The 21,830-nt window shown below is 52.0% G+C and overlaps 6 protein-coding genes across 6 annotated transcripts; 4 read left to right on the top strand and 2 right to left on the bottom strand.

Moving 5' to 3' along the window:
* GLRG_11352 (cell surface protein) lies at positions 1–946 on the bottom strand (the record flags this gene model as incomplete). Its single annotated transcript, XM_008102036.1, has 2 exons — positions 1–770; positions 838–946. The coding sequence occupies 2 exons, from the start codon at positions 944–946 to the stop codon at positions 1–3; spliced, it is 879 nt and encodes a 292-aa protein (XP_008100227.1).
* An 8,435-nt stretch (positions 947–9,381) lies between these two features.
* On the top strand, positions 9,382–11,680 carry GLRG_11353 (uncharacterized protein; the record flags this gene model as incomplete). The annotated part of the gene is made up of 2 exons (XM_008102037.1): positions 9,382–9,672; positions 9,731–11,680. The coding sequence occupies 2 exons, from the start codon at positions 9,382–9,384 to the stop codon at positions 11,678–11,680; spliced, it is 2,241 nt and encodes a 746-aa protein (XP_008100228.1).
* A 187-nt stretch (positions 11,681–11,867) lies between these two features.
* On the bottom strand, positions 11,868–12,536 carry GLRG_11354 (uncharacterized protein; the record flags this gene model as incomplete). The annotated part of the gene is made up of 1 exon (XM_008102038.1): positions 11,868–12,536. The coding sequence occupies one exon, from the start codon at positions 12,534–12,536 to the stop codon at positions 11,868–11,870; it is 669 nt and encodes a 222-aa protein (XP_008100229.1).
* A 570-nt stretch (positions 12,537–13,106) lies between these two features.
* GLRG_11355 (uncharacterized protein) lies at positions 13,107–15,538 on the top strand (the record flags this gene model as incomplete). Its single annotated transcript, XM_008102039.1, has 4 exons — positions 13,107–13,128; positions 13,195–13,278; positions 13,336–15,392; positions 15,446–15,538. The coding sequence occupies 4 exons, from the start codon at positions 13,107–13,109 to the stop codon at positions 15,536–15,538; spliced, it is 2,256 nt and encodes a 751-aa protein (XP_008100230.1).
* Positions 15,539–16,557: 1,019 nt separating this feature from the next.
* Positions 16,558–16,725, top strand: GLRG_11356 (uncharacterized protein; the record flags this gene model as incomplete). The annotated part of the gene is made up of 1 exon (XM_008102040.1): positions 16,558–16,725. The coding sequence occupies one exon, from the start codon at positions 16,558–16,560 to the stop codon at positions 16,723–16,725; it is 168 nt and encodes a 55-aa protein (XP_008100231.1).
* Positions 16,726–17,845: 1,120 nt separating this feature from the next.
* Positions 17,846–19,031, top strand: GLRG_11357 (glucose N-acetyltransferase; the record flags this gene model as incomplete). Its single annotated transcript, XM_008102041.1, has 2 exons — positions 17,846–18,109; positions 18,213–19,031. The coding sequence occupies 2 exons, from the start codon at positions 17,846–17,848 to the stop codon at positions 19,029–19,031; spliced, it is 1,083 nt and encodes a 360-aa protein (XP_008100232.1).
* Between the last annotated feature and the right edge of the window lie 2,799 nt (positions 19,032–21,830).

Below are 21,830 nucleotides of genomic sequence, written 5' to 3' on the forward strand. Positions count from 1 at the left end.
TTATGCGCGGTTGTTGAACTCCATGCGCTTCTTGAGACGGTAGGCGATGGCGCGCTTGCGGCCGGCGGCGGTCTGGGTGAAAGCAGCGGAGCCACCGAAGGGACCAGCAGCAGCACCGTTGCGGACACGAACGACACAGACGTTGGTGGCCATGCCGACAGTGGCGTCACAGGTCATGCCGGCGGGCATCTGGACCTTGACGGGGAAGTCGGTGTTGGTGGCGAGCGAGAGGCCCTGGACGCCGAGTCCCGGGACATCGGTCGTGACCTTGGCCTTCTGCATGGCGGACTCCTTGGTACCACCGGAGGTGCCGTCGACGTCGGCGGTCAAGGGACCAGCACCGTCCTGGTTGATCTGGCGGAACGTCATGGTGATGGTGCCGTCATCGGCGCAGGTGGGCATGCCCTCGGAGGCGCCCACGCCGGCGCTCGCGGCAACGCGGGCCTCGGGAGGGCCGTTACCCTTCTTGCCCTGGGTCTTGCCACCTCCGAAGAGACCGGCAATGCCCTGGCGAACGTAGAGCTCAGCGCGCTTGATGTTGGGGATATCATCCTCGACACCGGTGGCGGCGGCCTTACCAGCGCTCTTGGGAGCTGCGTCACCACCCATGAAGTTGTTGATCATGACAGAGGCGTCGACCTTGCCGTTGCCCTGAGTGCGACCGAGAGGGCTGGCCTTGCCGGAGGCGATCTCGCGATCACGAATGATGGCGGTGTCGGCCTGGGAGCCGCAGCCGTTTGAAGAGCAGTCTCGGGGAGTGCCATCGGCGACTGTAAGGGGGTAAAGTTAGCAACTAATGGTTTGTTATTGGAGCCGGAGATATGGTTCGAGGCTTACTGGTAAGACCGGGCATGGTGACGCCGTTGGAACCCTCAATAGACAACAGTGTGCCATGGGCAGAGACGGAAGCGGCCAAGGCTGCGACGAGGAAGGACTGGGAACGCATCTTGAATGAGGGTTTTGGGGTGGTGGTGGTGGTGAAACTAGAGAGGATCGGAGAATGAGGTTTCTGATATTAAAAGAGATGTTGTTCGTAGAGAGCCACCGGGGCTGAAATGAGTAAGGAAAGTGAAAAAAAGGGTTCAAGTGAAAGGCTTGCTTTGTTGTGATGCTGTGTGATGAGGAGGAAAGGGTAGATTCGGTGGTGTGGATGGGAGAGTTATATACAAGAGCTTGACTGTTCCTGCTTGGCATTCCATATCAATAGTTGTTGAGTGGGGATGAATTTTTGACAAATTTCTTGGGCTGAGATGGGACGGGCTAGGAGGCTCGGAATCAGATTGTTCCAAGTTGAACCCGCAGCACCGAGGCAGTCTCCAAGTCTGCTGGAAACGAAGTTCCATGGTCGTCTGGTCTCGGCTGAACCTCGCTCGCCTCTGTCTCTCACTCACACACACACATGCAGGCAGACAATCCACTCATCCTCACCGGTCTGGTTTGCATCCCCGAAGAGACCTTGCACCCCTGCAACCCTTCGTCGGGGTCAATGTGTTGCCAGTGGCTAGGACCCTTCAGCCGTCAGCCAGAGTCAATCTCAAGCATAGCTCGGTATCACTTCGATGCGAGTGGTATGAGAGCCATGACGTGAGAGACGTGGAGTATTAGAAGGGGGTGTAGGTGTGGGTGGGCGTTTGTGGTTTCGGTTGTGGCGTAGCCCTGTACTTGGGAAGATAAGTTAGGATCGAAATTTGCCCACTGTGAGCTAAAAAATCTATGAGACGATGAGACAATGACCATGTCGGAGGGTGAGTTTGGCTGGTCGCTGAGCGGGTTCTCATCGAGAAACGAGGGAGGCTAGCTAGCTGGGAAACAGTTGCCAAGAAGCGGCTAGAGCAAATCGCATCCAAGGTGATGGAGTCTTCTTCCAGAAACAGAGACAGATAAGCGCCCGCATTCAGAGGCGCGCCCCAGAAAACGTCACTGTGCTTAACTCCTTGTTACCCACATGTATACAATGGGCAAGTTACAAGCTGGGTTGTGTGATGTAGTCTGCAAATTTAGTGTGCAAAGGGGTCACGACATAGAGACATAGAGGGCGGGAAGGGGGATGTGCTGCTGGGTTGCTACTTTGGGAAATCGGGGTTCAAGGCCGGCCATCTAAGCCACAGAGGCCAGCGGAGGGTCAAGAGAGAACACAAGGATGCAAGTCTAGGTTTCTCAGGTGCATGAAGCTTGGCAAACCTCTGTTCACAACTTTGTTTCAGTGGAGGTCTTGGCGAGAAACGGCCGTGCAGCGCCTGGGCGCTCGGGGGGAACGAGTCTGCAAGCAGAGCACACGCGGTGCGACGAACAGTGGTCAGTGATAGTAGTAACACATGGTAAGACACGGGGAGCAACTGAGGCACGCCCGTTTTGGGTGGAAGCCATGCTTGTTTGTGTGTGTGTGTTGCACCTGTCTTGTGGTGGTAGTCAGCTGGTGGGCTTGCTGGTTTAGGTGTACAGGGTGCAAGAAGACACCCTCAAAGAGTTCCGATTGGCCCGTCAGCCAGCCTTTCTTACGGTGGCCAAGAAGTTTACGGTTTCGGCGATCAGACGGGGATGCTCGCGGAGATCCTCGATGTGAAGAAAGGGAGAATCTTCCGTGATGCTCACAGGGGTTTCTCGCTGCACAACAACCGTTCTGGCCTGTAAGCCAAGACTTCAGGCCTGTTCTTTCCCCTGACTAGTGTAAAAAGAAAGTCTTGGTAGTGGGGAATTGTGCCCTGGACGTAGTTTAGAAGAGCCTCCGTCTCCGTCTCCAGGGCTTGGAAACGCTGGTACGGGTTTGGGAGTCGGGCAACACGAGCGGCGGTCCCGGCCTCGCCGGGTGTGTGTGTGTGTGGGTGGCCTTTGGTTATGGAGCGTGTCGTGTCGGCTGGCGTATGAGAGCCGCAGCACCAGTGGTTTTGCGCGTGTATCGCTGCCCGGAGATGCCATCTCTCTCCGTTTCGCTGATGTCCGTTTTTGGGCCTGGTTTCGGATATCGTCCTCGGGCCACTCGCGCGAGCTCTCAAATGGTGCCACACATCAACTAGACGAGGAGATCATTGAGTGTTTACCTCATATTCAGGCCAATCACCCACCATGTGCGTCCGCGGTGCGCGTCCTCAGTATGCACCGCCGGCGCTGTAGGGCGGCTCATCCAAGAGGTACTATTCGGTTTGGTGGTGCCATGATTCGTCTTGAGCTTAGGGATGGAGGGGGTGCTGTGTGCAAGCGAGTTAAAACCTTGTGACGACGAGCTTGCTGCGAAGTGACGAACAATGGCGGCTGGTAGGCTCAGACCGAACCCTTGCCGTCTAGTGTAAGACTGAGACTGGGAGACTGTGCAAAGTCGGTGCTTTTGCGAGCTGACAGCAGCGTGGCACAACTAGAGTTACGGGATGGCGCGCTGGCAGCAGGCCGATGGCAAACTGCCGAGTCACGTTGAGACAATTAGGCCGTGTAGAATAGCCTAGCGGCTTAGAAGAAGCGGCCGACGGCTGAACATGGTCAACGATGATATCTTTCATTCATCACACGCGGCGGTAGGGGGGAAGAAACCGGATCTCGGGTCCCTGTTCGAGGCATGAAAATGGTAACCAAAATTCACTAATGGTAAAGCCTGGACCAATCGGGCTCGTTCGTGAGCTCCAGGGCAGCGGATGCGCAACAACCTTGACTTTGCCTTAGTTTCCGTGCGGCTGGAAGCACCATGCCGTGCCAGATTAAGCATACCTGCGCACTACTTACTAGTTTAGATTCTACATAGTACACAGTACATACATAGTACCTAGGTATAGGTAGGTTGATGACCAGGCGTGGCACCAGCTTTTCTGTCTCTGCCCCCCTCTCCGATATGTATTCTTATTCTTTTCTTTCTTCTTTTGTCTCGAACGAGTACGCATCCGAGCTGGTAAACCAGCCACTGGTTGGCACTGGGCCAAGGGGGGGAGGGGAGGGGAGAAGGAGGAGTTTCTCCCTCATACATCCTTCTCAGGTATCTTCAATTTCAACCTATTTTGGCACCAACAATTCTGCTTTGATCCGAATCATTACGTACACTTACGTTCTCACACAAAAGTTTTGACTTTACCCATCTACACACCCTTGTCCGTGCTTGGGCTTGCTTGACGTAATCTAGGTACCCATCGCCACCACCAAAAGGTACATTGCTGCCAATTTATCCTCCCGCAACTCTATGTAACACGTCCACACGACTCTGTTACTCTGCTACTTTTCTATTACCTCAATTCTTTACCTCACAAAGTTCCTTGCACGGGCTATGTTATGCGCTTGCGGTTCTACTGTCGAGTCGGTCGCCTTATGGCCCATTCAAAATTAATCGGAATCCTTGCTAGCCCCTGCCAGTATTTCAATTCTCTGCCGTCATTGTTTTAATCTCTCGCCATAGCCCGTTGCCATGGTGAATGTACCTTTCTCAATGGAAACGTCGTTCTAGGTCACTTACCAGACAACCACCGAACAGTATGTTCCTCCCACCCCAAAGGAGTAGCTCTGCTTACCATTGCCGAGCTGACATGTGGCATACTCTCCCCTCGCCATGCCATTGGCAACAGCTGGACGACCTCGGACCTCGTTTCTGACAAATTCTGTGTAAGTGGACAGACGATGCTGGCCAAAGCAGATTCAGATATGGGATGACCTGCTCAGCTAGTCGGCCGTCGTGACGTCCAGCGCATTTACTAAGTCCGCGCTGCAATATGACGCGACCGCAGCTTCTTGTCATGGCCCAGATCATGAAGAGAAGCGGCACAAATAGAGTTGGACCGGTGTAAAAATTCCCATGACCGACGTTGGCATCGCCACCTACGGCGATCAAGATCGTCCATCGGATCCATTCATTCTCGTCCCTGTGCAGATCATAGTCCCTCGTTTCCTGCCGTCTGTTCAGAGGGGTCCCGGACACGGCCTCACTTGTCTCGTCCCTATGACGGTACAATTTCAGAATGCCGTACTATAGTAAACTTTTTGCCGCAAGGTCATGCTGCGCCCTGACACACTGGGTGCATTTTACGGTTGTTCCAAAGCACGGCCACCAGACTGACTCAGGCTGGACTACAGTAGTTTGCACCTTAAGAAGAGGATGCTGTACAAAGTCTAATCAAAGAATTACAATTCTTATAGTTCTGCTGAATTACATATACTACAGGTCCCTAGTCTTCACCACTTGTTTCCCCTTTAACCTTATTTGCCCCAAACGCTCTCTTGTCTGGCATTCGTCCTAACGTCTGATGCCAGCATCCTCGGTGGAAAGTTGTTGACAAATGTAACCTGTAAGCATGAAGAAAACGGGATGGCTGGACCCTCAACACCCTTATCTTTCCGTTGCATATCATTCATTCTGTTCCGTGCTATTCTGCCACTAGCCCGCTGTGTCGTGAGTAACTCGACGTCGGCCCATTGGCAACCTTATTTTCAACAAGGTGCTCACTCACAGCATCCTGCAAGCCCGTTCTGGCTTAAATGGCCGGTAAGCCCCCATTATCCGTTTATTAGCCGTTAGTTTGACCAGAAAAATGACTACGGTGCGCGAAATGAGCTTGAGCCCAAAGCCTGAGTGCTTCACAGGTTCTACGAGGAGTGGTTATCCGTGCCCGGATATCTGGTGGGCCCAGAATACAGGCATAAGACAGAGTTAGATTTGGAAGATGCTTTCGTATTTTGATTGAGCTACCTATAAGTCATCAGATTGACAATCCTCAATCGACTCGGACATGACAGATATGAAACCAGGATGGGATTCAACGTCTTATTTGTCAATTTTAACTTCAGGCAGAGCGGTTCAGACGACCTCATTCATGGAAGAGCTCGTGTCATGTTCGTCGCCCGGCCATATGTCGGCTAGCAGGGTTTACAGCAAAAGTCTTGTTTCGTTCACAGTGATGTCTGGGATTCCGATGGAACTTATATCAATAGCTCGGGTGCCGCTTCGATTTATAGTTTCCAGGCCCAATTATGGTTTAGCCCTTGTCTGATCAATAGCTCAGCTGTTTTCCCAGACCCAGCTACTGACTTTCTAGTGACGATTTGCCTGGCCAACATTTTCTCTGGTCTTTGGTTCTCGGTTCCTACCTAGACCCAGTCGTATCATCAAATTGCCACCCAGTCAATTGGTACGATGGATATAGCGATCGTTACCAGGCATTGAAGACTAGTATGTATAACAGCTATAGAGTATCGCCTCACGCCGTCTTGACGTGTTGATCCTGGAGCGTATGGACTATGTCAAATCGGATATTGACGCATTGTTCCCGTTTTCTATTTAACCGACGAACCGAACACAAGTAATACACCATACAAATACTGGCTTCAGAAAAACAATTGCTCTCGGCAATACCGGCTGCCAAGCCCATCGTTGGGTAAAGGGTGCCACCCTGTCGGAGACATCCCACAGTGGTTCGGACAAAACGTAGTACCGCCTGATATAATATAAGAGAGGAAGCAATCACCGCATCAGCTTCCAAAATAGTGCCAAGACGTTGCCGACTGTTTATCCAAAGCTTCTGGACGAGCATGCACAAAGATTTAAAACCAGTTCAGTGAAACAAGCTCTCTTGTCCACCCCCCTTTCTCATCCCCAAGTGTTTGTCCGGCTCCAACCGTCACCTCTATATGTGCCGGGAGACTGGCTGAAACGGGTGAATTCGAAACCGGACTGGTTAAGGGAGTTAAGATGCCATGTATCAGTCTCCAAGATGACAAGCGCCGGGAACAAATAACATTTTAGTACGATCTCCCATTGCAATGAGAGGGGAATGAGGGTCTCTCTGTAAACCATCTGAATGGAGCTTGAAACACGCGTGCTCTTATGCGATGGTCTTGGATTTGGAACCAGGTCGATCTGATGTAGTTTCGGGCCTGAACATCTTTGCCTGAGCATTTATTCGCGTGCAATGCCATGTTGGCTGTTGTCGAGCCATTTAGCTAACGCCAATGTTATTGTAATAAATATTTCCAGAGTGAGTTCTTCGAGAACAATAGCGCCTTCTCCATAGCTTATATGCGAAGGCACTGGAACAACTTGCCTTTGCTTACGCAGCTAAGGCCATGCAAAGTTGCAGGGACCGAGATTTGGGCTCTGATCGACATCTATTACCATTCACTTTCCAGACCTGTTAAGTCATCAATCTTTGACCTGGCTTTCAAACCATACAGATAAAGCCTTCTGAAGTAATTGGATTTCTTGAGCAAACTTACTTCTTTGAAATTTAAGGAACGCTGTTGGCTTCGGTAAACAATTGTATGTGTAAGGGAAACGTCTCTTGAAATACAACCTTATAAAAGTGTGCAGGACTGATGCTCGCCTCGAATGCATAGTCAGAGGGCCAACCTGACAACCTAGAAGAACTTCCGGTGGGTGAAATTCCAATGCTTAACGCAAGATGGATTAATTCTTTCAACGTATTTGATTTCATGATCGGGGCTCTAGCAGTATACACGCCTCGTTCTGACCAGTCCCGCGGTTTTCAATAAGGTGCATTGCAAAAAGCCAGTAATCCCTACGTCACAGAATGAGGGAGTCTCATTGACTTCCAGAAGCCATGTGTTGACGCTTGTGTCAGTATCAAATTCAACTGCAAATACTTCAAACGCGTGTTCACAGTTGTGAACTCACACTGCAAAGTATGTGCAGCAGAAATACCGCAGATCTGGTTGAAGACATGTGTTTTCCATTCTACAGGACAAAGTCATCCGATGTACCCCAAGATTATGTCATCAAATCCTCGTCGGTGAACGCATCATCCAGAAGAACCGTATTATTAGTCAAGGGCAACTGCAGGCTAGGATACAACCAGAGAGATTCGTATTCTTTTCCAACGAGAAGAATAAGCGACTAGTTGAGAGCGTAGTGGAACTTGAGGCGTTCCATAGTCAGGGTACATGCTCTGGCATGCCATGTCCTGTTGTCGACTGGCGGAATGGAATTGATGTGTTTTTAAATCAATGAGTTGGGCATTTGGCCAGAAGGAATGCGTTGATCTTCTTTGGAGACATTTTGCTGCTTTGTATCTCTTATGATGTCGTCCGAGTCTGGCTTATGGGACATGACCTCTGTGAAAAGGTAACAGGCCAGGTTCTAACCATCACAGAGCTGAACAATATACGAAGAGTCTTTTGGGAAGTCATCCGAATAGATATATGAACTTTGTATTTGGTACTTTGATGTTCGACAGAAGTCGAACACCTCCTTTGGTGGAAGCAATGCTTGCCTGGGTGGCTATAAAATAGGTAGGTCGTCATCGATTCCATAAGATTGGACGCTGAGCTTGATAGAATGCGAGAAGACATCCCAAGAAAATCAATGTCAGAGCCCAGGCTTCGTGACGCGGCGTTCGCCAGGTCAATAAAGCGAATTCCAATGTATTATTCCCGGACATATACATTCACATGTGTTGGTATCATAGCTTCGCGAGGGCGGCATCTACTGTGAAGTTGAAGTGGCCAAGAAGACTGCCAAGCAGCGGTGCGGGTACCTGATTGTCACACAATCCACAGGGCCTGTTTGCTGTGCTTGTTACCGTTATACATATTCAATTTCATCAGTGTAACTAGTTCAGAACATCCTATCGCTAGGGTCGGAAGATGAAAACCATCAAAAAATCTTTTAGAACATAGTTTGTACATTGCAATAGGCATTCGATGTCCGACAATGAAACAAAGACAAGCTCGAAACAGGCAGAGTTTGCCTCAGATATTATCCAACCAGGCGCATCCTGGGATTCCAATCCGTTATGAAATTAGTAAGAAGAATCCACGGGAGACCGACGCAAACTGAACAGGATGTTAGACGGAGAACTCCTTCCATACAGACACTACGGCATGATGGACAACTTTGATAAAAAAAATGCTCAGGGGCTTGGTGGGACAGACAGATTCGATAGCGGCGTAAGCAACGGCTTATGAGATGAGAGCCTTCAAACGTATTGAGCACTGCACATGTTTTATGTCGTTTGCATAAGTACATAGCTAGGGCATAATTAGGGCGGTGAATAATGATACGGAAGACCATGCTGTGTAGATACGCCAAATAAGGCCCTAATGAGGTAGCAGGTCGATACCTAGTGAGTTCAGGTGGGGCCGGGGCCCCAAATGCACTGATGGTGACCAGTACCTACACGGTAGACGGAAGCTGGGGGACCAGCGGAAGTGGCATCGGGGATCCATGTCGTTAGGCGTTGCGTTGTGTTGCGTTGCTGGGCGGCTAGGCTAGGCTTACCCTTCCACCGCTGTTTCCTCCCCACCAACACAACAAATGCTCTGGGATCTATTCAATGCGACGCGCGCCAGCGACGACGCACGCTACCCCCTCCTTTATCCTCCTTCTCGACGGAGAAAACTCAGAACGACAAGAATCACCTCTAATTCCTCGACGCCAATTTTCCACAGCAAGATGTCGTTATGGCGACTCTGCCACCCAATTCTCTGCTTGCCCGATCCCGGCAAACGCGCTCGGGGCCAATTGCCAAGTCGTCGGCCGCGCCCATCGCACCCTCGATAGCTTCGAACCCAGTCTCGACCACGCACCTGTCACTGTTCCTCACCAATCTCCGCCTTCTCGATTTACCCTCATACCCCGACTGGCCGGGCTTGGATGCCCAGACTTTCTCCGTCCAAAAGAAGCGCATCCACTGCGTAGAATGGACTCTGTATCAGCTCTTTGTCCTCTGGGACCCAGAAGAGGCGCGAAATGTACGTTCGAGACATAGCAAAGCCAAGGACGAATCCTGCTAACACAGCGCATCTGCAGAAGCTTCAACCCTTCTTCCCACCCCGGGATCATGTCCAGTCGCTGAACCTACGAGCCGCCCTTCTTCGAAGCCTCGATCAAGCAAAGAAGAATGGTGTTCTGGGTCGGGATGCCGTCATCCGCAAGACCATGCTGGATGAATGCAAGGGCGAGCGACTTGAAGAAGTTCTCGCCGTATTTTCGTCTGTCGTTCTAAAGAAGATCGTTGCCCAAGTCTCCGAGGCAGAAGGCGAATATCCCGCTGTTGCCCAGCAGTTGGCATTGGAAGACCGCGGGTACAACACTGAAAGGACGGAGCTTATACCCCTTGCTCTCGCTCATAGGGCTTCAATCGCCAACGCGATGCGGCGGAAGAACGATGCGAGAAAGCAATACAGCGGCCTGGCCGAACTGTTGAACTTGAAAGACGTAGCCATCACAAGAAGAAGAGAAGAGATCAAGGCCGCCAGTGAACTCTCCAAAGGTCGAGATGTCCCGGACGACGTGAAATTCGATACCTGGAGAATGGTGCGGAACAACTGGGCCGGGAACGAGCAGTGGATGGAGACTCTCCTCTATGGAGACTCCAATGCGCGAAAGGACGGCTTGTTGTCGGTATCGTTCGACAGAGTCTGGAGAAGTCTGCAGTCTGGTCGCTTATCCGAACTGGAAGACCACGGCAAAGGACTTCTGGAACAGCTAGACGACCGGGTCAGGACACAGAGGGAGAGGCTGGCACAGTGGCGGCATTTTCAGGCCAAGATGTTTGGCAACAGGCCTAACCTTACCACAAACCCCGCTCCACAGCCTAAGAGAATAAAGCGCGGCGTCAATCTCGCATTCGACCTTCACGAAAATCTGCATTTGGGGCAGATGAGCTGGAGAAAACAGTTGGCCAAGAAAAGCCCATCTCTTACAAGGGACTACGCAAGCCTCTTGGCCGACTGCGAGGCAGAGCTGGCTCAAGTAGGCTCGGCACCCCTGATCGATCTCTCGAAAGTATTGGGACCGCGAACTCGCCAACCCGAGAAACCGGACATCAATGCCTGCGCAAGAGAGAGTCTTGGAGAAGAAACCGTTTCAGAGCTCAGCGAGCTGGAGGATGACATACAGGGTCTAAACACTGGACTGCGGCGCCTTTCGCCCCACGATGATGCTTCTCAGCCTGGCAGCCCTCCCTGCCGCCCGGCGCTCACATTATCTCACGAAACTAGAAGACCGATTGGCATAAAGCCCTCTTCCCTTAGTCCACCACTCCTGCCCCCTGATTCACACACCGAGCTATCCATACCCCCACCGACCCCTCCTCTCCCAGAGGAGGAGGGGGTTACGGAGAAGCCGCCCAGTCGTCTTCCTAGCCCATCTCCGCCGGAGAGAGAAAGAAAAGGTTTCAGCGTCACATTCGAGGGAGAAGACAGCTCGCCAGAACCGCCCAAATCTCCCACCCAAGAACTGGCAGACAAGATTTTGAACGACATGGACAACGCATCGCCGTCGCCCATAAAGCGGCCTAAGCCTAGGCATACCTTGTCCCTTGCGGAACGGACGCGGCTCTCCATGGTACGGTCTTCGCGGGGCATCAGGTATGATCCAGACGATGAAGAGGAGGATGATGCTCTGAGCCTGCAGCCCTCCCTTGCCAGCATCAACCGCCAAATGAAGGATATCACCATCAATGTTACCGACGAAGACGATCTGGTGTCTCGCACGCGAAGGAGCATGGCGGGTTTCGAAGCCTCTCGCCAGAAGGCTCAACTAGACAGGCAAAGGTCTCTGAAAAAGTCAAGAGCTCAACCAAAAACAGTCCCTGTCGTCGAGGAAGAGACGCTTCAGCTGGACCCGGACGCATCCATCCTGGCCGAGGAGCTGATGACAGTTGAAGACATGGAGGCGGTTTTCAGAAGCCGGCCACGGATCAAGACAAGCCCAGCGCCCTCACCTTCCAGAAAATCACTCCAGGACAGTTTGTAGTACAATCTCCAACATCAGTAAAGGCAGGGAGGCGACTGCAAGCCCCATAATAGTAATGGTACATAACCCTCATCATTAGAAGATGTTTTGTGGTTGCTACATATTGTACACCGTCGCATGGGAACTTCCGCAGCATCGTTCAAAAACGCTAGGCAACAGAGATACCTGCGCAAACTCGTTTCCCATTTTACCAGCCCTGGTTCTTCAGTTCTTGCACCCTAAGCACCGTCGCCTTGAAAGATTCCTTGAACAGAACCCTCCACCTCTCGCTGTACAGCCTCTTGCGCTTCTTTCCCGGACGTTCATGAAACTTTTGCAGCCGAGCCAAAGTCTTTGTCTTGTTCTTTCTGCACTGGAACTCAAGCTGTTTCAAGGCCTTGTTCATGTCCATGTTGCTAGTGACATGTATGGTACGGCCAGTGACGGGACGCGTACGCAATGGCGGCTCTTGTTGGCCGTTCGGGTAATGCTTCTTCATGAAGTCATCTGTCTCCATGGCGATGATCTTGGAGATATCAAATGTGTCGGAGGTGGCATCGTACGTGAAGGGGCTGCTGGGCTTCTTGTTCTCGGAAGCAGGCGCAGCGCCGGGTGGGGGCGGAGGCGGCGGTTTTTGTGTGGAAGAGGCAGAGGTTGGCTTGGAAGAGTGTTCGGCAACCGCTGATCGCAGACCAGAGCGAGGAGGGGCGCAGAGAACAGAGGAGGTCGTGAATGTGCGCGGCTGTGCCCGCAGAGGCTGTCGAAGAGCCTGGGATACCTGTAGGGAGGGACTGCGGACGGTGCAGGAGGTGAGCAACCTCTTGCCCAGCAATCCAATTCCAGACGCCCTGGAGAAACAATGGTCAGATGAGGGCATTCAGTTGTACCAACGTGTCGACTTACATGGTGATGGAGCACACAACGAGTGTAGGCGTGCTGTTGCGCTGGCGATTGATGTCACCACGGCTAGAAATCCAAAAGAATTCCTGCAAAGGTCGGATCGCGACTGCAGGCCGGAAGCTTTCCTCGGAGAAGCGTGCTGCCGTGTTGCCGAGTTGCCCCCACAATAACAACCAATCAGAAGACCGTCGCGTTCCAAGGCTGCTTCGCGTTGGCCTCGCGCCGAATTTTGGAAAGAAATGGTCGTCCTGGGCTCTATAGAAACCAGCGCCAGAGACAGACCAAGAGCTTCAGAGCTCCTCGTCCCCCCCTCACGCTTTCGCTCCATTTGAATCCTTTCCCTTGCCTTACTTCCACCCCCTCCTCCACTGTTTCGCGAATTACCGGGCGGGGATCCTCCAATTCCCTGACTATATCGCTTCGATACCTACAAGAGCATCAATCGGATTGATCTCGAAACGCTCTTTCATTGGCCTCCAAACATCGGCCGGTAGCCTGACCATCGCCTTCAACCCACAACGTCGCTAGATAGCCCACACAACACAACATGGCGTATAATCCCTATGGAGGTGTGTGACTCTGGCTTCCATCTACGCAAACTCTTTTCTTTTCTTTCTCACTCACATATGCAGCAGGAAACCCGTATGGGCCCCCTCCGACCTATGGCGGCTTCCCGGGCTCAAACGCCGCTCCTGGCATGGCTCCCCCACCTGGTCTAGGTTCGTGATCCCGCCCACATCTATCCTACTCAAGATACGGTGCTGACGTTTATGTAGGCCCTCCGCCAGGCATGTCTTCCGCTCCGGGAATGGCACCACCTCCCGGTGTCCAGCAGTCCAACAACGCACATGCTAACCGACAAAGCGGCCTGCCGCCTAACTTCCAAGCTCCTGCAAACCTCCCCAACATCAACTTCAGTGCCCCCGTCATCCGACTCGGAACCATAGGCGCTAAGCCAGGTGGACCCGATGCGGGGAGGAAAGAAAATAATACCCCGACGGGTGGTAGGCCAGGCTTGGGCATGGACCGCGGATACGACCAGTCGCGGGCTGCCGCCAGAGAGCACATGCAGTCATTGGTGCCGCCTACGAACGAAGAAAAGCTGCGCACATTGTTCATCCATAAGATCCCCGAGGGGGTCAGAGGCGACGAGGGGATCGAGAGAATTCTCAATGCCGTAGGCAAGCTCCGGAGATGGGACACTGCAGCCTCGGTCCTCTCTGATGGCAAGGGTGCCAAGTTTGGTTTCGCTCAATACGAGGATGCCGACTCTTTCGCGACCGCTTCCGAACTACTTCCAAACCTCGAGGTTCCCCTCAAGCGACAGGGTCCGACGGAGGCTCCTCCAGCCGGCGACTCATTCGATGGCGTGGACATGGTCAAGCTTCAGGTTACGGTCGACCCGAATTCTCTCAAATACCTCGATTCGTACAAGGAGAGCAGAGGCGACGATGGCGCTGCCGAGTCAAGAATAAAGGCTGCCAAGGAAGCATTGAGAAACGTTGTGCGCGACCTTGCGTTCCCACAGTCTGCCGCGACTACTGACGGAGAAGGCGATGTGTCCATGGGTAATTCTGGAGACAACGTTGAGGTGGTCAATATCCCTCTGGCTCAAGACGATGAGCTCGCCGACATCCCTGCCGAGATGAGGGAGGTTGTTGCCGCTGAGATCGCGGCTTTCAGAGACCGCAGCAACAAACGAGACATGGAACGGTTGAAGCGTGAAGAGGAGATGGAGGAGATGGAGCGGAAGCGCAATGGCCCGTCTCGGCCCTCACGACACGATTCCCCGCCGCCGTCCAACTCCAACAACATTCCTGTCGGCCCCCGTGGCATGCACAATGCGCCATCCGGGCCCAGAGGGCAAAACGGCAACCGCACCACGTCTTTTGTAAATGGAGGCATCTCCAACGCTGATCTTTCAATCAACCGTGAAGATGAGGAGACAGACGCCGATGATGAAGAGCTCTACCAACGGGAGCTTTCGAAGCAAAAGTCCGAGGAGGACAAGATGTATCTCGAGGCGGAGCGAAAATGGGTCAACAGGGAGCGTTCTCGGGCGGCGGCCTTGGAACGTGAGAAAGAGCGTGAGCTTCAGGAAGAAGAAAGCCTAGAGAGACGGGTTCAGGAGCAGTTGGAGAGAGAGAGAGCCTGGGACGACGAACGAGAAGCATCGAGGAAGAGCCACTTGTACTACCGCGACCACCCGGCCTGGGTTAAGAAGCGACAAATCGAACGGGCCGACGAACAGGCCAGAGACGAAGCCGACCGAAGAGCCGAGGAAGACGAACGACGCCGAGAGGCTGCGGACATGGAGAGGGCGCGCGGCATGGCCGACTCCTTTCTGGACCAGCAGGCACAGGAAATGGAGCAACGGCAACAGGCGGCGACCTCCGCACCGGCACCGTTCAAGCTGTCACTTGGAGCTGCTGCTCAACGTGCTCAAGCGCAGCGTGTGGCACCTCAACGACGAACTGTCGCCGAGGTGGAGGGTCTCCTAGATGACGAGGAGCAGGACAGCACAACTAGGAGGCAGCTCATTCCCATCCAGTTTGAGCCTACGACTGCTGCAGACAAGATGACCGAGGAGGAGATCAGCAAGGCTGTCCGTGCCCTTGCGCAAGAGATCCCCTCCGAAAAGGATGGTCTGTGGAACTGGAGCGTGCAATGGGACTACCTGGACGAAACCATTATACGCGACAAGCTCCGGCCATTTGTGGAAAAGAAGATTGTTGAGTACCTCGGAGTACAAGAAGAAATGTTGGTCGAGGTGGTCGAAGAGCACCTTCGGAAGCACGGCAAGCCGTCGGAGCTGGTCGAAGAACTTGCTGCGGTTCGTACTTTGAGCACCCAGCACCATGGAACTACTACTGACTTATTTCATAGGCCCTGGACGATGAGGCGGAGGATATGGTTAAGAAGCTGTGGCGCATGGTCATCTTCTTTACTGAGAGTGAGAAGAGAGGGTATCCGGCGTAGTCTAGGCATCCGTTTTTGTATTATATCGACATTTCGGCAGCAGCATGCAAAAGAACCGGCTCTGCCCTTTGCTGGGGCGGTGGAAGACTTTCCCTATCGGACAACTGTTTTGATCGGCACCTATAGGGAAGAAAAGTGAGCGAGGCTTTCCACAGCCATTCCCCCGAGTTTGTGAAGACCAGGGAAACTCACTTTACTCATCAGAACACACCCGACGTGCTTCATCAACTGTGAGATTCGGCACAGCACTTTGCTTCTGCCCAGCTAAACCACCGTCGAGGGGGGACTTCCCAAGCTACGCATGTACGTGCCGTTCGCTGTTGGACTGTTGATTTATATCTAGGCTTCTCGTCACCTTTTTCATTTGCATCCTCCCCTGCGAAACTGATTTGCATCTCACTCCCCCACAAGGGGTCGAAGCCGCGTCCTAGGGACACCGCGGTGCCACACTTTAGTTGCCGAGTGGTCAGTATGCTATCCCGCGGCTCTATACCTTCCCATCTATCGACTTAACTCGCAGCTCAACACGTAAGGTGAAGGTAGCAGTGGCATCAATTGTTGAAGTTTCTAAAAGATGCAAGCTTTGGGCGTAAATTAGGCAGTAGTGCTTGTGCTGTGGACCGCCCACGATGCCGGGAATTATTCCATGGGTCCCAGTAAGATCAGCTACGCGTTGCAGACCACAGGGCTACATTCCGAAGTTCTCAAGATGGCCTGCGTGCGACAACCGAAAGCGCTATAGCTAACTATGTTAATTGCTCGCTCTACGGGTGGGTTATTTCGCTCAGTGATTTTGTCAGAGCCAGTCTTATCAAAACCATGCCAATAACGACTCAACAAGGACCTTGCTGAATTGAGGCACCAGGCTGAGGCTGGCTTAACGAGAGACCATCAGACGGGATATGATTCAGAGGTGGTGTGCGCCGAGCCTCTAGCTCATGGGCGAGAATGTATCGAGGACAGCGGGAACGGCACAGCTTTGCCGGACGTAAATCAAGAATCCTAGGTGACGGCAAGCCATGCGCGTTGTGACGAACAAGGCTCCGAGTGATACGGGCGATCCGGGCGTAGGAAGTGGATCACTCGAGGGCCTCATCAACGGCACTCTATGGGCTCGTATCACATATAAGCACCTTTTGGGCGGGTCTGCAGCCTGTGCTGCCACTGGTGTTGGCTACAAGTTGTGATCAGCGTGGCGTTCATCTGAAGCATGGTGTGGCCGACCAATATGCTTGCAGCATTTTAATAGATGCGCTTTAGACTTTATTCCAGGTTCCGACTTCCGTGTTTGACGAGAATATTGCTGCGAGGACGACTGCAGCTGTTCTTAATCTTAACAGCCGCGACCACTACTCTTCGCCGCCTTACAACCGGCAGCTTTCTTCTGAGAGTCGACGAGCCGCTCTCCCTTCTTCATTACGCCTTAACCTCCACACCTCAACTCCTTTGCGACAGTCGAAATGCTTAATGCAAGCAATCTTCTGCGCCAGGATGACCGCCGAGGGGACCCGTTGAGCCTCGTTTCGTGACTAAGTCGGCATTGAATCGTTCATGCCATTCTCCCCTGAGCAACTCTTTATTGGAATGATCCCACTTCTGCATGCATGCACTGTGGTCACCTTGCAATGTTTCCTCCCGAGAGCCGGGACTCCATTATAAGAGGAACATCAATGCTACTCTACCACGGTTGCTGCCGATGACGCCCGCTGGTAAGATAAAATAAAAATAACCGAGTTACTTGACCTGTAAGCCTCGATCCAATCAACTACGGTCTGGTTGGGAAGCTGGGCCCGCCTGCCGTTCCGTATTTCCGCCCATTGCGCGCGACGTCAGCCCCAAGAAACTCCAAGACCCCTAAATAGGTTGGCTGACCCCACTTGTCTGATTGTTAGCCAGCGGGATACGAGGTTATTTGCGCCAAGAAACCCTGCTCCTTCACACTAGTCCAGCCGCCTCGTCCATGATGGATGGGAACCGAATTTTCCATGGTCAGCTTGCTGGTTTTGGGTCTGTCCAATGTACCGCGCAAACGGCCTTACCCTCCCTCTTTGCTGCACTGGCACTTATTAGAGAAACATCTTATGCCCGCTATCCTCAACAAGCCAAGGAGGCGTCCCGTGATCAACCGTCTTTCTTCCTGGCCTCTTGAAATGTCTTTCTCTCAACCATGCCGTGCTTTTGTCTGGTACCTTCGCGCCGAGAAAGCAAGTTGCTGACAAGGCGCCCATACCGTGTATTAGTGTCTTGGAGCAGCCCAGGCCACAGCCGCCTGTCGGCGGAATATTCGCTGTTCCACCAAGCTTGAATATGTTCCCCTCACCAAAACGTGCAGTTGCGTTGGCGTGCGCCGTCTTCGTCTTTGTGCTTCTGGCCAGCTACCAGTCAAGCAAGCAAAACTATGCGGCGAATCCTCTCCGGGTTGCAGAGTCCTTGAGGGATGGAGCGATTGGGGTGTCCTCTTCGGCGGCATCGTCTCTCAATACACAAATACCGTTCTGGACCACGGAGCAGCGCGAGCCCCGGTTTGCCTACGTGCAGTATGCGACGGACGTGGACTATTTGTGCAATGCGGTAAGCTGTAGCCCCCCTCCCTCCTTCCCCTCATACACGCGCGCAGGCAACGACTACGGGTGTTCGCTCTTGACAAACAACATGGCTAACGTGCCGACATTAGGTTATTAACTTCCATCGTCTGTCATCGTTTGGTTCCAGGCACGATCAAGTCCTGATTTTCCCAGACAAGTGGACGGAAGGAAACACGAGAGAAGCCGAAGCTATCAAGAAGATCAAACACGAACTTCCTCATCTCATTTTTCGACCCTTCGTCGTTCTTGCTACCCACAAAGGCAGTGCGACATGGGCCAAGAGCCTCACCAAGCTCCACGCCTTTGACTTGACCGACTACACGCGCGTTTTGGCCTTCGACTCTGACTCTCAAGTTCTCAATAGCATGGATCATTACTTTCTTGCCCCGATGGCCGCCGTTGCCGTACCACGCGCCTATTGGCTGAACGAGAAAGACACGCCTGTCGCCGAGCAGGTCCTCAGCTCCCACGTCATGCTCATAGAGCCAAGTAGTAAACGGTACAAAAAGATTGTCAAGGAAGCGATGAGATCAGGCGACATTGACATGGAGGTTATCAACCACATGTTCAAGGACTCAGCCATGATCCTACCTCATCGACGACTTGCACTTCTGACAGGGGAATTCCGCCGCAAAGGCCACAAGAAATACCTTACGCCGGATGATGACGAGGATTGGAACGCCATGGAGGAGGTCTTGAGATCCTACCTGGTTCACTTCAGCGACTGGCCGCTGCCGAAGCCGTGGAAGCCGCACACAGACGACCAGTGGCAGGCCGCCCTGCCCGACTGCCCGGAGGAGGAAGAGGACAAGCCTGGCCGCCCGAGGTGTGCTGACCGGACAGTTTGGTCAAGCATCTACAGTGACTTTAAAGATGATAGGAAGAAGTACTGCAGGGCATGGTTATAGCGTCAATGCAACGGGCAATAAAAGAAAAGCATGAATCAAATCGGCACGTTTTACGTCAAATACTTTCCGAGTGATGGTCTCTGGGACCCGCCAGTTCCGACCCCAGATATAGGATCCTACAAATTACTTGATGTGTTTTGATGTTCCTACTCAAATGCACGGCATGGCCCTCCCAGGCTTGCCCCGCATACAGAGGTGATAAGTCGGAGGATCAATAAGTTAATTTATTAAACTTTCTGCAATCTTTATAGGCGGTAATCAGTCAGAGCCGTTTGGAACTATCTGTTTGCGGCAGTACTATAAAAACGTAAGCGGTTTTCTAGAGCTTCCTGACTTATACGCTAATAAACAGAAAGGACTACGGTTTTCTGTTTAGCTTCTAAAGAGTGTGTATTACAAGATTAGAAAAGAGATCAACTCTACTGTTATTTTAATGAGATTATAGTATAAGGAGTGGCGTTATGTAATTACTACATTATTGCCTGCTAGTAGAAAACCTACCCTACTACTTAGTAGGCCTATTTCTCCCCTAATTACTTACTTTACTTGCGACTATTCATAATAATAATACTATCTTACTGACTGTGTATAACGAAGAAACAGGATATCCCCTCTGATTACTTATGATATTAATACCTACTTTTAGGAATAAGACTGCTGACCTAAAGTTGCGCCCTAGAAAGAACAATGCAAAGTCTCTGTAACAGGAGATTCAGCACTGGAAGAAAATGCATCTGGGCTTAAGGTCGTCGTTAAATGGGCCCATGTGAGCAGTATAAGTTTCTAAAGTATTCTGTGTGATTACCCAAACTGTGACGCTACTTCATGGGGTTAGGAAGTCATTAAGCAATGCTCACGAGATACAAACCTATTCCGGGCCCGTTTCCGATGAACGCAACGATAACCACATAGTCGTGTCATTCCAAGAGACAAGATTTTGGACAATACATACGTGATTCAATATTGAGATTCTCAAGTTATACAGAAGACTACGGCAAACAGATACAGAAGGTCATCCTGCTTTCTACGTCCGATCTCCCCAAGTCCCCTTGTTGTCGTAGCTTTCCGTCTGATACGACTTTTAGCGAGTGGAATACCAGTAGTACCTAGCGAAACGCAGACTAATTACTGCATGATTAGGGGGGGGGGGGGGGGGGGGGGGGGGTTACATTGCAGACTCTGTCACTGCACGAAACAGACTTTCCATTTGATAAAATCGGTTTCATAATGATCTCAACCGCGACTCAGAGGTAGTTATGCACGTAGGCAGGAAAGGTTAGCCAGTCGCCAAGAGATGCTGACCCTGACGGCATGATGGGGAAACTTAACAATAATATACCATGGCTCAGCATTTTAGCCACGATCAAGTCAATGGTTGCGAGATAACGAGGTACTTTAACCTTCTCATGTAATATACAGTATACTATAAGCTAAGGTGGACACAAAACCGTGTGGGCTCCAGAAAACCACTTTGCTCCCACACCTGTATGAAGTAGTCAGTATGCCTGCTTTACGAATCGACAAGATTTGAATAACTTTTGAGACATATAGTGGTAAAATTGAACAACTCTGATGGATGAGCGGTGTCATGTTTCAATTTCGCAATTGAACGGGATCAATTCCCACCTACAGCCGATGTCTTCCTTGGCCCTGCGCGTGACACTAGTGTACACCGCTTCATCCGAACTGCAACGTAGCCACACAACGGGATACCTCTTTCGCCTCAAATCCAAGCAATCCGTCGGCTGCCAGAACCAGCTACAAACCAGAAACGGTATCTTTTCAGCGCCGAGAACTTCTTTGTGCCAAGTACCTAATGGGATCTAAAATGAATGGGGCGAAATTTGGTTTCGCCTTAGCTGAGGTGCAACAGAATGTCGGATGAGTGGCTGATCAATCACGGCAACATGAGAGAACATGACAAAGCCATGTTGAAATGAAACATCATCAGTCCGATGTTTGGCTAGCCAACCCACGCCGGTCCCGTTCGAGCAGGGAAGGCGTGTCTAGAATGCATATCCTTTTGTGTATTCAAACGAGTCGAACGGGCAAAGGAGACGACGGAGGCGAAGTCGGATCTGGCCAGTGTTCCTCCAGAAGCTCGCGACGCGAAGTTCACCGATGGCACTGACGTTCTCGGTACCGCACCGGTGGTAGAATAAAGAGCAGAGTTCCAGAAACACAAATCAGCTGCGTCACAAGCTCAAATTATGGTTAATTCCAAAGTCCGACCCGAAAGTCCAGCCAAGCCGAGTTGCCGAAGCACAAGCCGATCTGGCAGCGAACTACCTGGTTCTTCGGGTCCTGTGCATCAAGCCTCCTCATTTGCGGCCAGAGATTCGGCAAAGCAGGAATTCGCCGAAAAATAAAAAGAATATCAATCACTGCCTTTGAGCATCTGGTCTCGCCTAGGACGCGCTTTTGTATCGGACTTGCCGCTTAGGCGGCCGGCAAATCGACCGGTCCTGGCCGTGTTCCCGGCCGTGTGGGGGCCCGAGGGGGATCCGAGATCGCATCGCGGGATGGCGCAATATGTCGCAATCACAGGGTCCCCGAACCTGGATCCCCTTATCGGGAAGGTTTTGCATCTCGTCCAAGGGTATGATACTTAACTTCGATTGACTCGACGGCCGGTGGCGTTGAAATATTGGAGATGATGTCACGCTTGATTGGCCGATGCCGACATGTCCCCCCCCCCCTCTATTCACGGGAAACTTGCACGGCTACCTACCCCCCAGATCCTGGGAGGGCAACCTCAACTGCACCAAAGTCTAAAAACTAATGACATCTTCATTCTTC

Source organism: Colletotrichum graminicola (genome assembly GCF_000149035.1).
Source record: "Colletotrichum graminicola M1.001 genomic scaffold supercont1.84, whole genome shotgun sequence".
Taxonomy (NCBI): domain Eukaryota; kingdom Fungi; phylum Ascomycota; class Sordariomycetes; order Glomerellales; family Glomerellaceae; genus Colletotrichum; species Colletotrichum graminicola.